Source organism: Patagioenas fasciata, chromosome 7 (genome assembly GCF_037038585.1).
Source record: "Patagioenas fasciata isolate bPatFas1 chromosome 7, bPatFas1.hap1, whole genome shotgun sequence".
Lineage (NCBI taxonomy): Eukaryota > Metazoa > Chordata > Aves > Columbiformes > Columbidae > Patagioenas > Patagioenas fasciata.
The window spans coordinates 15,684,962-15,708,088 of record NC_092526.1 but is presented as its reverse complement, the minus strand read 5'-3'; the positions used below and the strand labels follow the sequence as shown (position 1 = coordinate 15,708,088).

The window sequence follows — 23,127 nt, the reverse complement described above, 5'->3', positions numbered from 1 at the left end:
ACACAGTCAGGTCTTTGAGTTTTCCCTGCAGTGCCATCATGTCTTGCACAGCCAGCACTGAACCTTCCTCTTAGGGCATATGAGCTGCAAGACTCCATGAGTGGCTGGGACATGAGTGTCTGTATCACTACAAAGCGAGTCCAGGACTAGAGATGTATTAGCAAGTTCTTTAGTCTGACTTCTTAGATTGTGTACTTGAATCCTTCTTGGTCATCCAGTGTGTAGTGCAAGGTGCCTATTGCACATTAGTTTTAACATGTTGAATATGAAGTGAAATGTAAAAAACTGTGAATGTTCTTAGATATGGGTAGGGCTTCTTTGGTTTGAGCACTGTTTGTGTGCTTGAGAGTTTTGGATGATGATTTATGGCTGGCAGCTCCTGTGGTCTGTGTCCTAGGCAGGAACATGCTTGTACACCAGCTCTCAGGTAGTCCAACAAGTTGGTTCGTCTGCAGTGGGACAGCTTTATTGCAGCTGGTGGGCCAGATGAAAATGTACAGTGACCTCTTTGGCATGAAGGTCTGTAATCATGAAAACATCCTTTTCCCTTGTAATACAGAGCAAAGAGGGTTTACAGCCTATGTAACAGGGGTGTCAAACTCATTTTCACTGGGGGCCATGTCAGCCTCACGGTTGCCTTCAAAGGGCCGAATGTAATTTTAGGGCTGTATAAATGTTTGACACTCTTGCTATGTAACATCAGACAGTTTGATAGAAGCACTCAGGTCCACCTTGCATCTCTTTGTTTGCCCTAATATACACAGCCCAATTAAAATGTATGTGACTTAAGCTATGTAAGGTGGAATTTCAAGGCATTAGCTCTTGCTACTGCAAAGGGAATCTAGAAGTAGTTTGTCAAATACTGAAATCTGGGCATCAAAGACCGATGTAGTCACTGGAGATAAAGATATTCTTCTGGTGGTGCTTTCACAGCCCATGTTGGCAATAGAGTAATAATCACTTGGTGCTGATTTAACCAAGGGTGGGCAACAGTGAATGGGCATGACATCTATTAAACAGCAGTGACGTGGTTAAAGAGCATTGCTCTAAAACAGAAATGAGCTGGAGTTTTACCTGGACTTACTCTTGGCTGCCATTTTCAAAGAAGCTCTTGGGCAAGAGGAGATAGAAGCAACTAGCTGCAGTTCTGGCCTTTTCCCGAGTGCTGCCAGCTATAGAAACAAGCGTGCTTTGACCACAGAAGGTCAGCGAGGCCTTTAGGCTCTGGATAGACGTCTGATTTTATTGTTAGTCTGTATAACAAGATTAGCACCAAATGACTCACAGAACAAGTCAGGTGGTCTTTAATCTTCTGTAACTGGGTTGGAATGAAGGTATTCTCATTATCATGACAAAATATGGCAGAAAACTTTGACAAAATCAGGTCTTCAGTGACAAGCGTTAATTCTTTATGAAGTCTCAACTTCAATCAAAACTAAACATTGAAAGGGTGTGGTTGTGGTTTGTTGTTTATTTTTTGTTTTGTTTTTAAAACAAACCTTCCCCCCAAGAAGATGAACATCCCCCCCCCAAAAAAAAACAGGAAAAAGATTTTGACATTGGAGCTTTTGGTGAGAGAAAAGCCAGTGCTTTCTTCTTAGCTCTGTGGTGAACCCAGAGATGGTCCTGAACTTCTCAAATGAGGGGGCAATGGACATCACAGCTGAAGCTCTAAGTGATACCAAATTTTGTTCGGGGGACAAGTTCCTTTCTGACTCCTGATCTGCCCTCGCTCACGTACTTGCATGTTGCAAGCTGATAACAATTGCTGCAGCATGAGGACTTAGTGTTCATGGTATTAATAAGTAGGTGAATCTCCATAGTAAATGAAATCTATACTAAACAAAGAGTGTGCGTTACAACACAGACATTCTCCTTTCTCTTAACTGCTTCTGTGCTCATGGCTGGCCTTTATGCCACAAGTACAGAAAGTGTAGCAGAGTTTGCTCCCATTGTAGGAGCGGGGTAGGATTCAGATTAAAATGCATTTATTTTGTCTTCATTTCAAGTTTCCCGTAGACAACGCATATGACGTAGTCAAAGGAATACCATCAGAGCCACCCTGCAAATATCAGTTTATATGTCATCTTGAAAATGTTCTGCAGTCTTTCTTATGTTGAAATGAAGCTAATCCAGTTTTTTTTATTAATGAAAAACATTAACCTATGTAAATACCAGGTGGCTTTAACTTATCAAGTGGTGTGATGGGATGGGAAAAGGAGATTATGTTAAAAGTGGAGATCCTGGCTTGTTAGTGAAAATGTGACTGGAGTTAATAATTTCTGGCAAGGTAACCTATCCTACTTGTGACTTTAGATTTCTCCCTTCTTATTTATTATCTGGCTGCAATGAGTTTATGGTTCTGTGTTGTAACAGCTCAGGAGGTTTAAAAAGGACTTTGATTTACACAACTTTTGCAGAAGGGAACAGAGAAGCCCAGACTCTGATCCCTGAATTTTCAGGAGGCCCCTTGAACGACTTCTGAAAATGTGCTGAGGGCAAAGTCAGCTGTGCAGGAATGGTGAGAACTGTGTGCTAGACTTATTGTAGATGAGACCATGTACAACTGTGGCAGTGCTGCAGTGCACCAGGTGTGTAATAAAAGCATGAGGTCACCAAGGCAGAGGGAGGCCAAGAGGGAGGAACTTGGTGACATTGCTTAAGCATTTGGGTAACTTATCAACCTTTATGATTCCAGCTGACACTTGTATCAGTCTTACAATGTCAGAGAAGGATCAAAGGAATGACTTTGTCTGTAGACATGCAGGTGCTTTGTAGTGGATGAACTTCAAATACTGGATAAACAGAAAGGTGATTGGTAATGTGGTGGGCAAGGAGCACTCAGGTGCTGGTGGCTGTGTTTCCAGAGATATGCATGAGTAGGGACCAGGATGTGGGTTATACATCCCCTCCTTGAGCTACTGCCCAACTGCTCCATGCAGAAAGCCAAAAATCATGTCTGCTTTTCAGTTCCTGTGCTTTTACTGTAAGGATTGTTTCTGCTCTGCCTTAAAGGGTCTGCATTGGAAATACAAAGTTCATAACATATATCAAGACCTCCCTTTCTCTGCATCATTTCATGCCTGAGGTGCAAATGGAAGTGAATGGGCTCAGTGTTGTCCTCAAGCACTGCCACAAACCTCAAATCATTCAGCCAAAGGCAACAGGGTTTGCTCTCAGATCACTGAGAATCCATCTATTTCCCATAGAATCTTATTCTCAGAGACTCCTTTTGAGAGATGAAAGGCTGCCATCCTCTCGCTCTGTGATAGGATGTGACTGTGGGGACGGGACAGTGAAAAGCGAATACTGGTTCTTCATAGCACACACCTGAGCGATGATGCAGCTGAGCTGAGCCTGTGCCCAGCTTCATCTACTCATGTGTGCTGTTCTGCAGACCAGACACAGGCACATCGATTCATATACAAAACATTTTTGTTTTCCGTGAGTGATGCAGATCTGCTTACAATTTCAAGCTTTTTGGAGTAAGACTGTAGCATGAAGTGGTGGGGTGTGGAGCAGGGCTTTGGGAGAGCTGCAGGTTGCTGACAGTTCCTCTGGTTTATTAATGGCCGCAGCAAGGGCTTGTAGGTTCTGAGAATAGACTCTGCATTTGCTTTAGAGACAGCTGACAATGGTGTTTAATACAGCAATATGTCTCTGCCTGACTTTTGACTGACAGTGACACAAACTTGCTCTCCTCCCAGCCATGGCTTAAACCTGGTGACATTTACAGCAGAGCTACTTCTCCAGTCTAAGTTTAGATGGTGACTTTGGTGTTTGTCTGCATGTGTATGCTTAATAAGATAAAAAAGGAGGAGAAGGCTTCTGCCAGTAAAAATGGAACAGGAATTTCAAACCATGGCTGAACGAATGAGGGAGACATTCAACCTTTCATGGTCTAGTTGCTGTGGTTCCTTGTTCAAGATATCTGAATGTTGGAGGATTATTACCTACTTTGGCACTTTTGGTTTGCTGTCATGAAATATGTGGTAAATATTCATACTATGAGGCTGTCTGTTTGATGGGGTGTTTTGGGTTTTTTTTTTTGGGGCAAGCTGCACTTGGAATTGGCTGGTAACCTGAGGCCCACCTGTGTACATGTCCTGTAGTGGGTGTATGTATGTGCATAAGCCATCTGGAAATAGCATGTGATCTTAGCTGGCTGCTGAGACTTAATTTCTTGCCATGCATCGACATTACTCTTTCAAAAGGTTCTCCTGTTAATGAATGCCCCCCACAAGAGAAAAATCCTCCTCCCCACAGCAGACAAGCCCAGGAGAATAAAGCTGGCAACATCCCTCTCAGCCCTGCTGAACAGTGTTGGGGAAGCCCATCGCTGCCCCATTGGATCCTCAAGCCCGTGGTGCTGGAGCACAGTACAAGTGAGAGAGCAGATCCTTTCTAGCGCAGGCTGAGCATGAGGTGTCCTGAGCTTCTGCATAACTTTATGCTGTGCAGTGGTTGTTGAGTGGGAACAGCTTTTGGTCACTATCACTTGGAAGCCTATTTCAGGTGAATGACCTAAAGGGAAATGGATTTGTTTCCTATTACAGACCTTTGCTAAGCCTTCACTCTTTCGGAAACATTATTTTCTTCTGATACTGTTTTCAAGACCTGGTCTGGCAGCAGGTCATATAAGCCAAACAGAAAGAACTGCCTTTTAGAGTTGGTGCTGAGGGCTGAACATAGACACTCTGTATCTTCCCCTAGATGCATGGAGGATTTGCACCTATGTTCCCCTGGCATTACAATGAAAAGTGGGCTATGAAAACTGGTGGAACTTGACCATTCATGGACGTCATGTGCAATTTATTTGCCACATGTTTATAGTTTTTTTTTTTTTTTTTTCCTAAAATGAAGGTGCAAATGTATGATCAGGGCAGAGAACTTGATTGCATCAACCTATTCAGAACTGTTCCATGATGTCAGCAGTCCACATGTCTTTGCATCCACCTTTCCTTCAACAATTGGCTGCCTGGGTTGGATGGGAAAAGATTTGCTGGAAAGTTTTTATTTTACCATTCCTTTTCTTCTCTGTTTCCTCTTCTTTCACTCCCTGCTCCTAAAGTTTGCAAAAGCACACTTATATAAGCAGTGCTAGCAGTATTTTACACTGTCACTTGGTATTTGTTCAGTGAGCTGCCTCTTTTGTCTGCAGGAGACTTGGGGATTTTCAGTTCCAAGTGCTTTGCAACCCTTCTGCCCTTTGCTAACCCAGACACGTGGTCCAGATTCATTCTTGTTAGTGTGATAATGCATTAGTACTGCAGCAGTTCTGAAGGGGAAAACTCCAGGGTCAGGATCCCTCTGTAATCAAACCAATGTGGAACAAGAAAGTCCTCTTGCCTTGAGGTTGCACACAGTGGGGTTGATGCAGGGCAGACCAAGCTTGTGGTTGTGTTGGTGCTGTTATAAGCAATCCTGGCTGCCCGCGTTTGGGATTTTCTGCGGTGTGACATAGAGGTGTGGGTGACAGGGAGGAGTTGGTCCGTCAGCACTCTTGTGAATTAAAGGTGCAGAGCTCTCCTGATCTGACAAATCTTCTTATTTCAGTAACTAATTATTGGATGGTACCAAGATTTCTAGGTATTCCATGTGACATCTATAAAGATATGAGTGGTAGATTGATACTGCCTTGCTTGGAAGAAGGTGGAATGGGAATTTTTTTTATTTTTCACACCTCATCAGATTAAAGAGATTTTTTTGAGCTATTTCATAGTAGCTATGTACCTCCTTGATGCTCTCCTTGAAATCTTTTGCAGCAGTTCTAAACAATTGCCCATGTATTGTTTCATGGCCCTGTTCTTAATGTTGTTGAATGTATGGTCCATAGCAGGAATAAAAGCAGTCTGAAGGTCTTTTAATGGACCCCCCTCCAACTGATTTACAGTGACAAAATTTCCTCAGTGTGCCTTTTCCTTCTCCTGTGGGAGTGACAGGTCATGTCCACTTGTTTGTAATATATTCAGCATCTGTCAACAGTCTTCCAGCCTGGAGTTAAGCAGAGACCCAATCTTCTTGTCCAAAGCTGGTAACTGAGCTCTGAAACTGCTGTCAAAAATAAAAGCTGCTGAGCTTGAATCAGGTCTTGTTATCTGAGAACTGGAAACTGAATGAAGGACAGAAGTGACTGAATTGATAATTAGGAGCACTTAATGTTTTGCCTTGGTTGGCAGATCTTCATATGAAGGTTTAAGAGAGGATAAGTTTGAAAACCTACTTTCCTTGACTTGCTGTGTCCTGTACCCAGTTTAAGGATTCATCAAACTTAGTGCTGCTGCTCTAGCAAATGAAGGAACCCTCTCTTTTCTGTTCCTTTCACCTTAAGAAAAAAGAAAAAAAGAAAATCATCTCGAGATGCCTCTCCCACTCTCTGGCTTCATATGTCAAACTCACAGATCCCGATGCTCATAAAACCCTGTTGTCCAATGCGAGTGTGCCAGAGCTGCAGCACAGCACGCTCTCTGCCCTGTGGAGATGTTCTCAGCTGCGCTGGGCTCTCTTGAGTCGGCCTTTGCATCTTCTGCCACATAAGAAAAAGACGCTTGAGAGGTCTGCACAGTGCTGTGTAGAGGACACAGTTGTGATCAGCTGGGAAGAGGGGGCAGCTGAGCTCACATCACTCCCTGCTGTGGGCACACAGACGTGCCCGGTAACATGTGGATCGCAGCCCCTTTCACACTACCAGTGAATCCGTGCCTGATGTAGGCAGGTGGTGAAGTGTGAAAAGGTCCTGCTCTCCACAAACGGCCATATCAAGCAATGGTGTTATTGTAGCGTACCTGATACAGGTATGTCAAGTGTCCTTGTGCCCTTCACCTTTGATTTGTGTTTTTCGGTGAACAGTGTGAAGCATTCTGGATCTGACCTTTGGAGCAATGGAAGTATTTGCTGCCAGGCCAGCCAGCTTAGTCTTTCCATGGTACCTCCCCTCTAAAGATCTCCAAGTTCAGTGTTCACCTTGCTGGTAGCTAATAGAGCAAACCTGCCTGATGTGGATGTGTTCATGGTAGCTGTTGGAAGGAGAGGACTTGTGCTTGGCAACCTGTTCTTAAGCTCTTAAGAAAATCTTGGGACTGGTTGTATGACTTAAGCCGCTGATTTCTTCAGAAGTGTCTTCATTGTTGACCACATTTTTAACTTTTCCTAGGACAGCTAATAAAAGTACTGGGCTTGCTACTGTTAGGGGAGCAATTCTATTTGTGATTAATTTTTTTTTTTAATTACTTTATGTAACATTTTAGGTGGAACATTGTGTATGTGGTGTAGCTTTTATATATATATATATGTATATATCCTGGTGATATTAGGAAGAACTGAGTTTGGGGTTTTGAGGGTTTTGGATTGGTGTGTTTTTGTGTGTTTTTTTTTTTTTTTTTAATTTTTCTCTTTAAGACTCAGCTGGATCCATTCAAAAGTACTATGAACAAGGGTTTTTTTTTTTTTTTTCACTTAAAGTACCATCTGGAGTAAAAGCAAGGGAGTGCAAGTAGAGCTTGCCTGTTTCTTCAAAGATCTTGTTTATTATAGGCTCTTTGCCAAAACTGATGCCACAAAAAATTGACTGAGCCCCTGGGCTTTGTGTATGCTTGAATGTCATCTTTATCTCTTTCCTTAATGAGTTTGTTTGAGGCTGGAATTAGCCCAGAGTAGCTGCATGGCACTTCCTGTGCCCTTTGGTTTCAGAACCCTGATTTGCAGAACAAGTCCTACTGCTGTTTTGTGGAAAGCCAAGAATCAACCCATCAAACTTGCTGAGATTCAGATATTGTAGCCCCGTTGCGTGGGAAGTAGCAGTGAGCCTTTGGGAGAAGGTAAAGGACTAAAGGACTATGTATGTTTTTTTAAAGCATCTCCATACTTGCTGGGTATCTGTACTGCACTCATTAAACTATCTGGAGGCCAGCATGCTGTGAAGCTTATATAAGGGATACAGAATAAGTTATCTGTTAGATTGGGTCCCTGGTGAGATCCTGCGAACTAGGAGAATGTACTGAAGAGGACCTTTCTGCATCAAAGCAAAAAAATACCCCCAAAATACCAAACACTGGGATGCTCCTTTAACCCGTATTTATTGTAAAGGCAAATTTCAGAAGGTTCTGTGCATTATGCATGTTTTCACAGATTGAGTACTTCTCATGTTGAATACAAAACTGCTCATGAAGTAGTAGCAGGGAGCTGGAGGGTGTTGCAGGGAGCAGAGGCCGCTGGAGGCAGGACGGGTGGGTGAGAGGTTTCACCTGGGTTTCCTGCCTCCTTGGGTGACACTTGCCAAATGGCATTGGGTGTGAGGTACTTGAATGGTCTAAGATGGGAGGCTAAAAAACAACTATCTTGTAGTAGCCTGAGGGATACTCCTGCTGTAAGCAGGAAGTTTTTGGATAAAAGTGAGATAGAACCTGCTAGCTTGTTGCTTGAGTGCTCCAGGCAGTGTGGTAGATTAAAGAAACAAAGGAGTACTCAAGCCTATGCCCAGGAGAGAAGAGAATTGTGGAAACTGGTCAGCAGACAGCTGTTTTGGAACCACCCTAATTACTGACAGAAACCCAGTTCTCTGGTGAGTACTAACTAAAATACAAATTGCAGCCATGTCTTGGTTTTGATTTTTCAATGCACAGGCCTTGGACAGTTGATTCCCAGTGCTGAGAGTTGTAGATAAGTGGGTTCCCAGGCTTTCCTTAAGTAGCAACCCATAGTTACATGCAAAGAGAAGAAACAAGTAATGTTAAGACATTTGGAGACTGGAGATTTTAGGCTTCTCAGTGGGTTTTTAACTTAGTGTTTTAAATATACAACTGCTTATTTCTAGATCATAAGGGTTTGCCAGGTTCTGCCTTCTTTTGGAGAATTTATCTTTCTGAAACCTGTGAACTGGCTGAATAAAATATACAAGTAGAAAGACTTTGGACATTAAGTCAGAATTATTCTGTATAATGTGCTGGAGTATTATGGCTTTGTTTTTGATAACAGTTTGCATAACCTTTCATGGGTTCATCAGTGTGTTAATGAATGCTGACAAGCCTTCTTTGATGCAGCTGGTATAGCCTGTGGACAGACTAAATTAATGTGATAGTATGTGTGTGAGTGAGTTACTCCAGGTCTCTAGACCATTTCTTCAGCATCTTCTGTAGGCCATCACCTACAGTCATTCAGATTGGCCCCAAAGTCTTGATGTGTCATATAGAAATACACAAGAATTTTAGATGTGAACATTTTATAGGTAAATACAGGTGTGTTTAGAAGACTTGAGTTACATGGGCACCCACACAGTAACCAGTCCTTGTAGCACACAGGTTTTTGCCTTCAGACAGGACAGGAGAATGCACACAGAACCTTGGCTCCCATCTTTGATGTTTGGAGCAGTTACACTTTATTGCCTGAACAATGTGACTTGAGCTTGCAAAAAAGCATTTCAGCTGTCCTGTAGGCAACACGTGGGAAGGCTGTGTAGGCAGATTATCATAGTTTTTGGTGGTGGAGGAGAAACCTCTGACTTAGATAAGTATCCAAGAATGAGGTTTCTGGAATTACTCTCCTGACTTGGGGGAGTAGGAAGCAGAATGAAGCTGGCAAAGTTACTCTTTCCATCCTCTGAAGTCCTCATACTTGACCTTTTTGAACAAGGAAATTTTGATTTTTGAAGGAAAATGTTCTGCTCAGGAGGTGGTGGTCCTCAACAGGCTCCTTCCTCTAAGAGGGAGGGCTTTTGCAGAGAAGTTTGTGCCAGCCAGGTGTGGAGCTTTTAGCCTGTCCCATCGTGCTGCTCCTTTTCTTTCCTTCCTACTTTCTTCCTGAAGTTTACTTGTTGACAATATACTATAGTTAGAGACAGTGTTAGCAGATCCCGGTAGTGAAGGCGTCCCAGAGTGAGTGGCATTAAGGGAGGGAAATGTCAAAGCCCAATTTAGAAAGGTAATTTGGTCACAGGGTGAAAATTGAAAGCAAAGTACTTCATGACTCCCTCAGAAAGGAGTGAGTGCTTTCAGTAGGGTGGGAAGGGGCTGAGGGGGAACCTGCTGCAGGTCCTACTCTAGAAAGAAAAGGCTATTTATCCTGGTCCTCAGAGATATTGGTCTTGCTGAGACAGGGAATGGAGTCAGCAGATATTATTGCAGATGCAGAGAGTAGTAGAAACAGAGGACGAGGTAACCTTGGTAATGACAATCACCCTGGCCTTTTTCCTACTGCAGAAGATTAATTTGGGTTCTGGATGTGTGTTCAAAAGGCTCTTTACCTTGAGGACAGGGCTCTGCCCATGGGCATGGCAATTCTGACTTGCAAAGCAAAACAGAAGTTCTAGCAGAGCATGGGAACCAGCTTCTGGAGCTCCAGGTGCAGGAACAGCCTGAGACCTGCAAGGCTCAGTGTGTGGGAGGAATGTGAGTCTCTGGACCTTGGGTGCACTTTGCAATTTTGTCACCCCTCTGTTGCGCTACAGCTCCAATCCTTATCTTTAGGCTGTGGGGTGGACATGGGAGACCAGCTGACATGAAGAGCTGAAGTGCCAACAGCTTTCTCCCACTCCTTGCCGGCTGTCCTGGGCTGAACAAGTCTGAGGGTTATCCCCAATTCTTCTCATTGCATTTACCTGTAGTATAGGGACACCTGCTAATGATGTACTATGTGTAATGATGTGCTGTTTGATAACCAGTACTATGACTGATGTGAATCCCTTGTTTGATAGTCTGTAGCTTGAGAAAAGTTTCCCTGAAGGGAGCCAAGCACAGGAGAAAAAGTCTTCAGAGTGAAAGATTTCACAACCTTTCTACAGTTAGTCTTCGTAATTAATATCCTGAAATAATATAAGTACCTTTACAGAACAGAGAATACAAATACGAAAGTGTTTTTCTCCCTGTAGTAGTATTGATTAACAAGTTTCTAAATGTTTTTGAGATGTTTCAGTGTAGAAGCTGTGTATTTGTATCCATTTCTGGTGGATACTTGCTGGCTGACCCCCATGGGGAGAAACTGAGCAAAGTAACTTTGATTTGCTGGAGGTCTTGGATGTGAAGCACGTGGTACAGTTACAAATAGCTTGTCCCCATAGGGCCATCGCTATAGGCTTGTACCCTGCAGTTGCTTCAAGAAAGGCCTCCGAGTTTGGATGGAGGATGGCAACTGCTATAGACAAATCTGCTGCAGCCAAACAATCCTCCTTTTATGCTTCACATAAAAACAGGAGTCTTCAGCAGTGTCCTCAAAGGAAAATGCTGAAATAAAGCAGGCATTCTTAGATGGGCATGGTGCAACATGGAGCTTCAAAAGTGTGACAGGTCCTTTTTGTACCCCCTTCTTGGGGATATTATTCACTATTTATGTCTCAGCCTTAAGAATAAGGTGACCATCACTCCAAGCCTCCAGACTTGAGAAACGTCCTGCACTTGCTGTGCTTGTTTCTACATCTTGTCTTATAGCTGGCATGGTCAGAAACAGGGGTGTATTCTTAAGATGCTAATTACAGCCTGGTGAAACTTGTTGCCTTGAACTCCCTCTGAACCAATTATGGGGAAGCAGTTTTCTCCAGAAGATAATTCAAAATGCGAAAGTGGAGCTCCTATTTCTTTCCCTATTGACTACAGAGTGAGGAAGAAGGATGAACCAATGTGACCACATGAAGTCACAATAAGCTCAACACTTGTCCTGAAGGTGCAGATCTCGGTGAGGCTGCTCTTTAGTAGTTGCCAGAGGCAGATATTTTAGTTGAGCCTTCAAGGCTGCATTGTGACTCTTGCTTCTACAGAAATTTTGCCATATAGTGCAAGTTAGGCAAGGTGACCTGCTTCTTTGATTATAGGCTCTATATGCCATTATTATTTAGTCACGCTTGGATATATGTTACTCTTCAGACTGATATGGAGGAAGGAAGGAGAGTATTTGTTCAGAGACAAAATGATTGACCTGTTGCTGTCATCTTCAGGACTTGGGAAGACTGGCTTTGGAAGGGCCTTACAAGGTCCATCCCCTATGTGGAGTGGGATCAATCCAGCTTAACTCGCACTCGAGATGCTTATTTAACTTATTTAAAAGTCTTTAATTATCAAAGGATCTCTAAGCAATCTATTCTAATGATTTAGATTCTTCATTGTTAGCATATCGTTAGGGGATGTTCTGAAACTTCAACACCAAAATATGCTGAGAAAATTTGTATTTTTAGTTGTTTGGGTTTTTTCCCTAGTCAGATTGCGTTTTAGAATATGGCTAAGCATGCAAACTCTCACAGACTTTAATTAGAGGGACACCTGTGAAAATCAAACTCAATGTGCCTTGAGCTGAGTACTCAAAACTGGTCACCTCACCTCCGTGCACCTCTCTTTCCTGTTTGCCAGCTGGGGATGCCAGGGATAATTTTGACTCTGCAACCTGCTGAACAACCACTCCTCTTCACAGTTGGATGGATGTGACATTGGACATGGATTTTCTAGGTCATTCAGGAAGTCTCTAGTAAAATTGAGTATTGAACCCTGATTTCCCAACTCTTAGCCTGGCAATTAGCCCTGTTTTTGCAGAGTCTGTTGAACCTTGTCAGCAAGTAAGAAGCAAACAAGAACCACTCTGTCTGCGCCAAGTGTGAAATTGCTCTTTCCCATATTCTAGTGATCTGGGTCTTGGTCTTGCTGATCGCTCAGCCACGGGAATAATTTTCTTAACTTGAAATGAACATGTTTGGTGTTTATTCCTCTCCACCCCCATCCTCCTTTGTCTAATTGTTTCAAAGAAAGACTTAATTGTGCCAAGCTTGCATGAGAAAAGCCAGGCTGTCCCCAAAACCAGCCTAGAGGCAGGGGTGGAGGGCAGGAGGACGTGCCCTGCTGCAGGGAGGGCGGGACTGGGAGCAGGACTCCCGCTTCTGGTCCTGCTTTTCTCTCTGAATCTGAGTGCAAAAACCAAATTATTCCATGAGTACAAATCTACTTCGCTGAGCAAGTCACATTTCATTTGGGTAGAAAACAAACCAGGCTTAAAAAAGCCTATGAAACTTCCTTTGCTTGTACCTCATTGAGTTATGTGGCTTTGTGCTTTCCATCTGACTTGGACACTTTCTCTCCCTCTTCCGATTATAATGTCCTCCATGGACAAACAGGCAGCGACCTGAGATCAAAGATCTATTTGTTCTGTTCCTAGCTGACCCGTTGGCACATGCCAATTTGTTGCAATTCAAAATTAGTCACAGTATTTACTGGCTTTGTGCCCAGTTGGCAGTTGGAGATAATGCACTGGATTTGGCAAATACAGTGAAAGTCAGAGGCATTGTTTTTGAGGGGTGGAGGGGCCAGGATATGGAGTGATTTAGGAGCATGAGGCTCATATCAGTAAGATGTAACTCCAACCCCTTCTCTGATAGAGTGGGGAGTAAGAAGTGGACCTGCAGGGCTCAAGCTGTATGTGCTCTGGCTGTGGGCTTAATGACGCTCCATTCATCAGGGCTGAACCACCCTAAATTCACTGTTTCATATGCAGATTTAGCTCTCTTTGGGATCCACAGCTGCATTTATTTTTTGCCTTCCTACTCATCACGTGCAGGCTCTAAACTGGTCTTTGGCATGGGTGACCCATGCCACGAAAAGTAGAGTTTTATTAGGTTCACATGATGGATTTTCATGGTGTTTGCTGTGAATATTTGGGTTTTCAGGGCTTTTGTTGTGTCATCGATACTTCAGAAGAGAGCTAAGGAAGGTGCTGAGTGGGAACTGTGGATACATTAGGCATCTGGGGTATATTTCTCTATTAGAAAGCATAAATGTGAATCTATTACAGTTGCTTTTCAGAGCAAAGAAGAACCGTGTTTTAGTTGGTCTGATACTGCTTCTTGATGCCCACTGCTGCTGCTCTGCTGGCAAGTATTTGTCCTTAATGGTGATTTCTGTTCCTCATCAGAGTTTGGTGGTCACAGGGCTGATCTCCAGATCTTAATTTCTTATGTCTGGTGCTCAAAGGAGAAGAGCATGGGAGATGCTATGCTAAGCAGTGCAGGGGTTTGCCCTGTGGGAATGCTTCCTCCTGGACACCTGAAAAAAGAGGGTAGACTGCAGCCAGATGAGATGCTTCCCTTTGAGTCCTACAAAACAGTGGTGGTTACCTAAATGCCCAGTTATCCTGTGAATCTTAGTCTTGCTATTGAGAAAAACCTGCAACTTGGATTTTCCTAAGCAACCTTCCCCCGCTGATGGGAAAATATGTTGGTTTTAAAGGCTGTTTCATGCCGTTACTTGCCTGACCAGTGCTAGCAGAATGCCAGATCTCTGATACAGAGGTTTTCCAGATTTCTCTGTCACTTGTTCTGTGTTATCTCACTTCTCAAAGTGTATAATTTCAGAACTTCCTGCAAATAGTTCTACCTGCAACAGTAGATGACAAATGCATCCATGATATGAAAGGAATGTGTTCATTTACTTATTTGTTAATAGCATCTTGCCTCCTGGCATCTTAAAGTGCTTTTAAAACTTCAGTCCGTATCTTCTTGTTTCTTGTTTCTTTTATTCAAATGCAAGTAAAACTGAGGCTCCATGGGTGGAATTTGGCTCTGTTTGGAGATGCTGCAGTAGTTGGTCAGGTGCCTGTGATTCTAGTTTGAGAAACGCAAAGTACCTGCAGATCTAGCTAATTGTTGGAAGAGACCTCGTTTCTGAGCAACACTGGAAAATGGTGTTTAAGTGTCCAAATGGGTCTGGTGCCTGAGGCCAAAAACATTGGCTATGATGACATCCCCATCTTGTCATAGTGAATCCGTAGTAAGCCAAGACTGAAAACCCATTGAAGCCCACTCTGAAATCCATCCCACAAAGTGGTTTGTGGGATTCATGCAGAATTATTCCCTCCTTCACGTTAAGCTTGTACCCTCTTGAAATGGTCCCTTTCCTTATGCAGGGCCAGGACTTCTCAGGTCAAGGGCAGATCAAGGAGCCTAGCCATAGTTGCTTCTTAATCTTTTAAATGCCAGATCCATGCCCTCTGCCTGGTGTGGTTTGTCTCCAGACAGCAGCTGACAGATCACACCATCTCTGATCTGCCCTGAGATTTGGGAGCTGCAGTGGAGTCCTGACTCTTACCCTGGTAAATCTGCTCCATTAATAGCTATCAAAGAGCCTGAAGTTTCCATCTGAACTTTATCTGGCTTTGCAGCAAGCTGAAGGATTAAAGACCATTGCAGGGGAAGGGAGGGAGCAGCCGTGGCTCACCCGGAATAGCCTGACCTATGACGGCACGTACCAGCCCGGGGAGGGGACTGGTCCTGTGAGCTCACGGGCTATTAGCAGTGAGCACAGACATGCCTGCGGTCAGCAGCACACCCAGGGCCGTCTGCTCCACATCTGGCTGACTTAGGGGCCCAGAGGGATTTGTTAGTACAACTTGCCTACATGGCTGTTAGATGGGAGTGGGCTTGAGGGCCAGCCTTGTGAAGCCATCATTTAGTGCTGTTCATATGACCTTAGGGTTTGACTGCTGCACTGCTTGCATGGGGCAGGTCTGTTTTTGAGGGAGAGTGATATGAGAAGATAAACTCTGCCCAGCTGCAGCCCAGGGCTGTTGTCTCTCTGCTGTGTTATATTGAGTAATGAAGGGATCAGAGTGGGCTGTATGGCTGGGACTCGCCTATAGGGCCAGCAGATGTGGGGCACGAGCCATCATCTAGCAGACGGGGGAAGAGTGTAGGAAGCAAGAGCAGGTCTTTTGTTGTAGCCAGGGATTCACTTCTCTCACCCTCTCATAAATAGTTTTGTTTTCCTTGTCTTGTTCCTCTGCTGGTATCCTCAAATCCTGTTTCACCCACCCCATGTCACTCCTGTGGCAAAGCGCAGGGTTTCTTGTTACTTCTCCCCATCACTCAGAGCTGCTCCTCATCTGGGCATCGCTGTTGCAGCAGAAGTCTTTTCCTTGGAGGCAGGCTGTGAGTTAGAGCCCTTTCCAGTGCCCAGCGTTTTGCAGGACTTGTGCAGAGCACCTCACCGCGGTGGAACAAAGATCTTTCCAGCTGGATGGATGACCCCAGACTCTGTATTCTTGTCCCCAAAGGAGCAGTGGAACTACAGATTAGGTTCTTGGACATGTGGGAAGCAGGAGTTCAGCCACCACAATGAGTAGTCTGTGGGTGCTGTTCAGTGTTTTACACCAGGAAGCTTGGAGGCTGTTCTAAACCTTTGACCCTGATGACATACTCCAGATTCCTCCCAGTTAAACAGTCTCCTTCCCTCCCCTCCAGGCCTGAAAGCATTTCATCTTCTGACTAGCCAGACAGATGCATTGCCCCATAGAAAGCTGCTTTGTGTCCCCAAGAATTCTATTGATCTGCACATTGGGAGCATCATTCTGCTTTGGAATTTGCAGCTTGCATACTTGATTGTTATTTATTGTGTTGGGTGCTATTGGCCTTGTGGCTCTTTGGACATCTAGGAAGTCACCCAGCGAGTGGGAAATTGTGCTCCATAGGCTGAGTAGCCTAGGGGAGTACAGCAGAACACAGGGCCTTTGAGCAGCATCCTTTCTGGAAGAGGATCACCTTTCCACCTGATGAGAAAGATGAGGCCATACTGAATCCTTCTCTCCTGCTGCCATGGCAGAGAAATGTGCAGCCTTGGCAGCAGCATTGCTGTGATGTGTACTCTCCTTCACTAGAGCAGATGAGCAAAGGAGGCACCAGTGGCTGGTGTACAGGACTCTGCCTGTCCAACCAGTGTTGCTTCTTCTGCTCTCCAACAAGCTCTTCTGTGCCAAGGCTGAGAGGAAGAAGAGAATATTCATGTTCTCTATGTCCTGTTACATAGACAGGTTTACGAAGCACTTTGGGTGCTTGTAGCTGCACTGCTTGCTGCTGTTGCTTGTGCTGTAGAAAGTTATGCTTCTGACTCTGGAGGTTTTTGGTTCAGCCCTTGGTCACAAAGAGATCAGTCTTTATGTGTATGTGTCCTTTCCCCCGCTTTTGCTGAGACTTGGATACCTCAGCGATTACTGGCAGTGAAGAGAGACTGTTGAACAGAGGGAGAATGAAGAACAGCGATTCCCTCCTAGACATTCAGTCCCAGTCTAAATTAGGGGATTTACGAGCTGGGTGCTCAATGATGGCACTAATTTATCATGTCTAGGGCTAGAGTCAGTTTTTGTGGTCAGGAGTGAACTGGGAATGTCTATGTGTATATGGGGGACAGGGGAACAGAGATGAGCCAAATAAACATAAGTGTCCTCTACCTTGGCTGTGTAAAAAGATGAGAGTGGGCCAGTAGGTGCATTGGCTAGATGATCATGGTAGGTCCCTTCCAACTGAAAATATTCTATTTTATTTTACATCATGTTGCATGGACCTTCTCAATACCATTTTGGGACTGAACGTGAAAGGCTGATCCCTGCCCTGCAGGGGAAAAATCCTCTGAGAAGATCTGTGAGTAGCAAGGGGAGCTGGAGGAAGCTGGTTCAGGGGGCTGTTAGGGCTACCGGGCGGTCCCTTAGAGCATTTGGTCTGGAGACACTTACTAGTGGCATTCCTATAGACCTGATAGCAGTAACATGCACCTGCTTTTGCTTCTTGACCCTCTTCTCTCTAAGACAGGCTGAACATGATGGCCAAGACCTGTGGCTGAAGGACTGATGTGCTCAGCAGAGCAAGAGAGACTTCAGCTTTCCAGTGCTTTCTGCCTCTTGGGCAGTCATGCTCTTGGCACTCAGGAATCCCTTGCTTTTAAAGATATTTCCTCAGCACCCTTTGTAGCTCACCTCTGGCTCTCCAAAACCTCCTGTGACTGAGGATGAGGTGGGCCTTTCTCTGTTTTACTGGCACTGTGAGACAAGTGGTGTGTGTTGTTTGTTTTTTTTTTTTTTTTTTTTTTTTTTTCTTTTTTTTTTTTCCCCATTTTTTTTTGTGGTTAGGTTTTATTTTCCATTAACCAAGATGTTGTAATAGAGCTTAACCAGCTACAGCTTTACATCCTCATCTCCCTGCTGCTGGAGTTGCTTGGGGCATGAAGTAACTGCTGCCCTCTTCCACAGCTGCGGTTTGCTCAGCCTGCTTCTGATGGACCTACTTTCCTACCCAGAAAATGGAATGCTTTGATCAAAGCTCAGGAACAGTCCACTTAGCTGCATGGAGAGATCATTAAGAGAGAAGTGTGATAAGGGAAGTAGTCTGATAAGGATTTTTATACAGGCTGTTGAGAGCTGTGCTGAGCAGGGAGGGGGTGAGAGGAACAGGGCTGGCTGCTGGCACTCTCAGATGTGACACACAGACTGAGTGCCACATAGACTCATGGTGTGAGGTCCCCTGCTGGTATCAACAGCCAGCTCCTGCCAAGCATGAGCATAGTGAGGAAAGGTGGAAAGGAAGTGGGACGTTTACTGTTCCGGCCACCTTCTCTCTCTAAGGAGGTCTCTGCATGGCTCTCTGTGGGGGTAGTCTAGCTGTTCTGGGAGCAAAAACCCTGTGTGGACCAGAGACCAGTGTTAAATCAGGATTAGTGTAACCACACAGCACAAGGCATATTAGGGATGTGGTTTGTTTCTTGCCGATCCAGGAGATAAACTGCTGGGTTGCTATTGCCTTGTCTGCAAAAAGCATCAGGCCAGTGAAAGACAAACCTCAGTCATGCTCTTGGGCACAGCAAAGTATAAAAGGTCTGAGTTTATCCTGATTCATCTGTAAGTTGTTTTTCAAACTATGACTATGAAATATTCTGAAAATTCTGAGTACAAGAATAATGGAGACTTCTGAACTTCTGTTCTTTCAGCCTAGTGAGCAAAAACTTGCAACTTTCTTTGTCTCTGCTTTGCTTTCTCTGTTTGAAGTCTCCTGTATTTCTCCTCTCTTTCTGCAGGTCCTTCAGAAGCTTGGGAAAGCAGATGAAACAAAAGATGAGCAGTTCGAACAGTGCGTGCAGAACTTCAACAAACAGCTGGTAAGATAATTTGTGATATGCAATTACACCCTGGGTTTCAGTCTTAGCTTCCAGTCATCTGCTGCAATATGCAATTAAAGCCTATTAAATTAAATGATGCCATAGACCTATTGAAGTGACCCACAACTCATAGCTGTTTACTTATGAGAAATTACACTGTGTCTTCCAGTGTCCCTATCATGGAGTCAGTGAGAGTATATGCTGAAAAATAATAGTTGTCTAGACCCAAGTTTAGGAAAATAAATAGTTCAACCAGAACACTTCGTTCAGCTAGAAGCTGCTTTGTAATGTAATTTTTCAATGCTGGGCTGGAAGCAGAGGCCAAAGAACAAAGAACAAAGTTGGATAGGATGAGAAACAGATTAGGAATAAAAAATCAAATGGAACAAGGCAGATTCAGTTTCCCAAGGGCAGTGGAGAGCGAAAGAGACGAAGAAAGCAAATAGTGAAAAGGGAACATCCTTCTGTGGCTAAGACCTAAGTCTGACTTCCTCCCCATCCTCGCTTATTCACTGTGTCAGGCCTGAGTCACTGTTCTTTCGCGTGTCTGCTTCAGCCCTATGGTTTAGCACACAAAAATATTTTAACAGTGGAGCAATTTTCCCCCACCCTTATGCTTAAACAACAGTCAGTTTATATCTTGAACTGGGTGTGTGTGGTTTTTTTGTGTGTGTGGTTTTTTTTTTTTTTTTTTTTTAATCTGGAGTTTTCAGCCACACAGAGGAGAGGAAAATGTCAGTTACTCCAGGGGATTTGCACTGGAGTGCTTGGTGTTGAGGAAAGTGGTGTTTATGTTTCACGTCAGGAAATGCATGCCACACCAGAGCTCAGGTGGTGCTGAAGAAATCTTCTAGTTCCTTTGTGCCCTGACATACTCAGGACCTTTTTCTGGAGCTGTTAGCAGCAGCTGTGTCGTGTCTGTTAAGCCTCAGCAGATGTGCTTATGTGTCGCAAAACCAGCTGAGAAGGGATTCACCCCAGCAGAATATAATTACAATCTTTCAGTCTGACTTTGACTTATGTCTAACTGGAGCTGCCTGGAGATTCCTGGAGACTGATGCCCATTTTCTTGGCAGCAATAGTAGCAGTTGCTACAGAAGTTCATGTAACATCTCTCTAGCATGTTGACCAATGATATTGTCTTGTACAAAGAGGAATCCAGTTTGGCTTCTTTCCAATGACATGACATTACCAGGAGTGACTTTTCTGTATCATTTTTAAGTATCAGCAATCAGGAAATAGCCTTTTAAAAGGAGAAATTCTAAAAACCTCAAATCCAGACATCTTGATCTGGCTGTCTGGAATGGCTTTTCAGTTTCCAGAGCCACAAGTTCCAGTGGTGCACTGAGAAGCCTATTAAAGAACCACTGCCTTTTTACAGCTGGATTTCTTTTCTCATTTTGTAGGGGCAGGCCATGAACTAAAATTCTCCAAATAATTTATCAAAGGAGCTGGAGACTGCTCTGCCTTTGATGTTTGGGGTCTGTTGGTTTTGCTTTGGCACTCAGTCTCCCTATTACTAAAATAACAATGCCTGTTTTACAGGGCAAACTGTAAATAAGAGTTAGCTGGATTGTTAGGATATCCAGGTCTGAGAGGTTATCATGATGCCAAGCAGACTGGGGAGAAAAACTTCAACTATATGCGCATGTGTACGCACTCATTTTTATTTTTACATGTACGATATATGTGTGTAGTGTAGGTACGTGTGAGATTTCTGTGACCTTCCCTTACCAAGTCTGCTCCAGAGGGGAATGGAGTCTGGAGGGAAGCTGAATGTGCTGCAGGCTTGTGACAGAACAGCTGTCCTGTGGAACTGGTGGGGCTGTGACCAGGCAGTGGCCTTGTTTGCTGCTTGATTAGAGGCTCCTCTGACTCTAATGAGGAGTTCCATACGTGGGCTGTTGATGAATGGAGAGCAGGTCTAAAAATTACTTGTTCATTTTCAACCAAGAGGTCTTCTGGTTCTCTCAAATGGTGGTTGAGTGGATAGAGAGGAAAGCATTGTACTTCCCAGCTCCTTGTCCATTCAGGCTCATATAAGAGCACTGCTCTGAGATCTCTGAATGGCAAGAGCTTTTTAGCTCAGACAGGTGGAATTGCTGCATGACAAATGAACTGGACATAACTACACTTCTAGAGATCTTGTCTGTTTCTCTTGAAGGCTCGACAAGCAGCAGAACTGGCTATTATATTACTCCCTCATGACAGATTATCTTTGGCAATTAACCTCCCAAAAAGTTCATTTGAAGGCTCCCCTCTCCTTCCCTTTCACAGTGTCACTTGTGTTCAGGCGAAGGAACAAGGTCTGTCCTGGAAATAGTCCTCGCAGACCTGGAAGCAAGAGGCTGGCTGCAAAGGTGCCACACAGCCACATCCCAAGGTGTGCCAAGCTCTGGCTTCGCTTCTCTTGTGTTTGAAATACTCGCTGGAGAGACAGAGTGGGAGGCTGGTGGCAGCCCTTACACCTGGCACCACATTGTTTTTCTGCCTGGTGGAGTGGCTGTATTGTGAGACCCTTTGTGAGCTGTTGCTTGTGTGGAAGTTTTGGGTTGGTTTACGATGTTTCACAGCAAACACAAGAGACAAGCTGCTGCTGGCATGGGCTGCATCCATCTCTGTCCATATCCCGTGGTGTTTGGCACAGCCTCAGCCTGCAGGGCGGGCAGCGGGGACTTAGCCTTTGCTCTTGCAGCGTAGTTCTGGAACAGGACATTACCTGTCTGTCTTGAGTGCAGAACATTCCTGTTGATAATAAAAATCCTTCCCATGGGAACTTCAAAACAAAGGAGGTTATGTAAAGAAGGGGTTGGAGTTTAATGTTAGGATGAAATAATTTCTTTTGAAGATTGGGGAAAAAAGGGTTTTAGGAAACCTGTCTTCCATGAAGAAAAAGCTCTGTGGAAAATCACATGCTTAGCTAGTGCTCAGTGAAAGGTATCGTAAATAACAACCCCTCAGCAAAGCAAGAAAGCACAAAAGGAAACCAAACCACTCTTGTTTTTTAATTGAGAAAAGCTATATGTAATAGGTGGTTCCTTAGGCCTTTGGAGTAAAAGCTCTTCCAGCCTCCTAAGCATAGCACTTCTGTTTTAAAATATGCATCTTCTTGTACATACTGTCCTGCATATTATACCTGTTTGTGTTATAGGCTCACAGGGTCAAATTACACCGTGATTACAAGTATGGCAAAATCTGCTCAACACAATACTTCTGTATTTGAGTAGAACCACTTGTTTTGGTCACTTTTATATCAAGACACAGTGTCATTGTCCCTGCATTAAGGTTTTAATTCAGTTTGTTAGTGCAGCAATGAGAAATGAATATGGGGTTCAGGATCAGCACTGATCTTCAATTTTTGTTCTAGTTTTACTTTCCTTTTGTAGAGTTTTGTAATTCTGAGATGTGTGTGTCTATATATATATATATATATAGACACACACACATATGCACACTATTTATCCTTTTTGATTTTTTTTTTTAACATTCTTGTGATTTAAAAAATACTATACTATTAGGTTTTTGAACATCTTTAGATTTAACCATACCTCTGTAGCTTCCTTCTGCACACCTTTAAACCTATTGCTCTTTGATAACTGGGGAATAGATTAATTTTCCAGATGCCAGTGTAACCATCTTCCCTACCTTTTTTTTACCTCTGAAAAGCATCTTTTAAATGTGCACTCAAGGGTGTTGAAAGCTTCTGTTCTATACAGTACTTGACAGTTTCTGACTGCATTGTGAGAGGTGTTCATGCAGAATTGTCTGTACTTGATAGCTTGCTGTAGCCTGCTTGAAGAAAGCAAGTGCTGCATGCACAGAGAGAAAGCAATTGCCAGAGTTTCTTGGGAAAGCATTAATGCTTAAAATAATAAAAAGAAACCATCGTAGCAAGTGAGGGAGCTGCTTTACTGGTGCACAGGAAATAGCTCAATGGAAATGCCAAAGAGGGACTTGGGTAGGAACTCCAGGTGCTTAGGGGAGCTGGGGAAATGAGATTCATGGCAAAACTGAGCCACTCCTGGGAAATCCTTCTTCCTGCAGATCTTACGGGCTGTAAAGTCTGTTCACTCTCCCTGGCAGGCTTGGTACTTTATGAGGCTTAAGCAGCTGCATAGTCGTGGGGATCACCTGTAACTCTGACTTTAAACATCAGCAAGGGGTGACTAGGAAAGACAACTCCAGTTGCAGGATGCAGCACTGCATAATGGTGACTGCACATCACGGCGAGACAAGTGGTGTCGAG

At 43.9% G+C, this 23,127-nt stretch overlaps 1 protein-coding gene across 20 annotated transcripts in view; it reads left to right on the top strand.

Annotated features, from left to right (window-relative positions):
• Positions 1-23,127, top strand: part of BIN1 (bridging integrator 1) — a 99,847-nt gene that overhangs the window by 24,265 nt on the left and 52,455 nt on the right. For all 20 annotated transcript variants that reach the window (XM_065840479.2, XM_065840480.2, XM_071810879.1 and 17 more), the window contains exon 2: positions 18,801-18,881. In XM_065840479.2, coding sequence (XP_065696551.1) covers positions 18,801-18,881 — 81 coding nt within the window. The remainder of the gene's footprint in view (positions 1-18,800; positions 18,882-23,127) is intronic.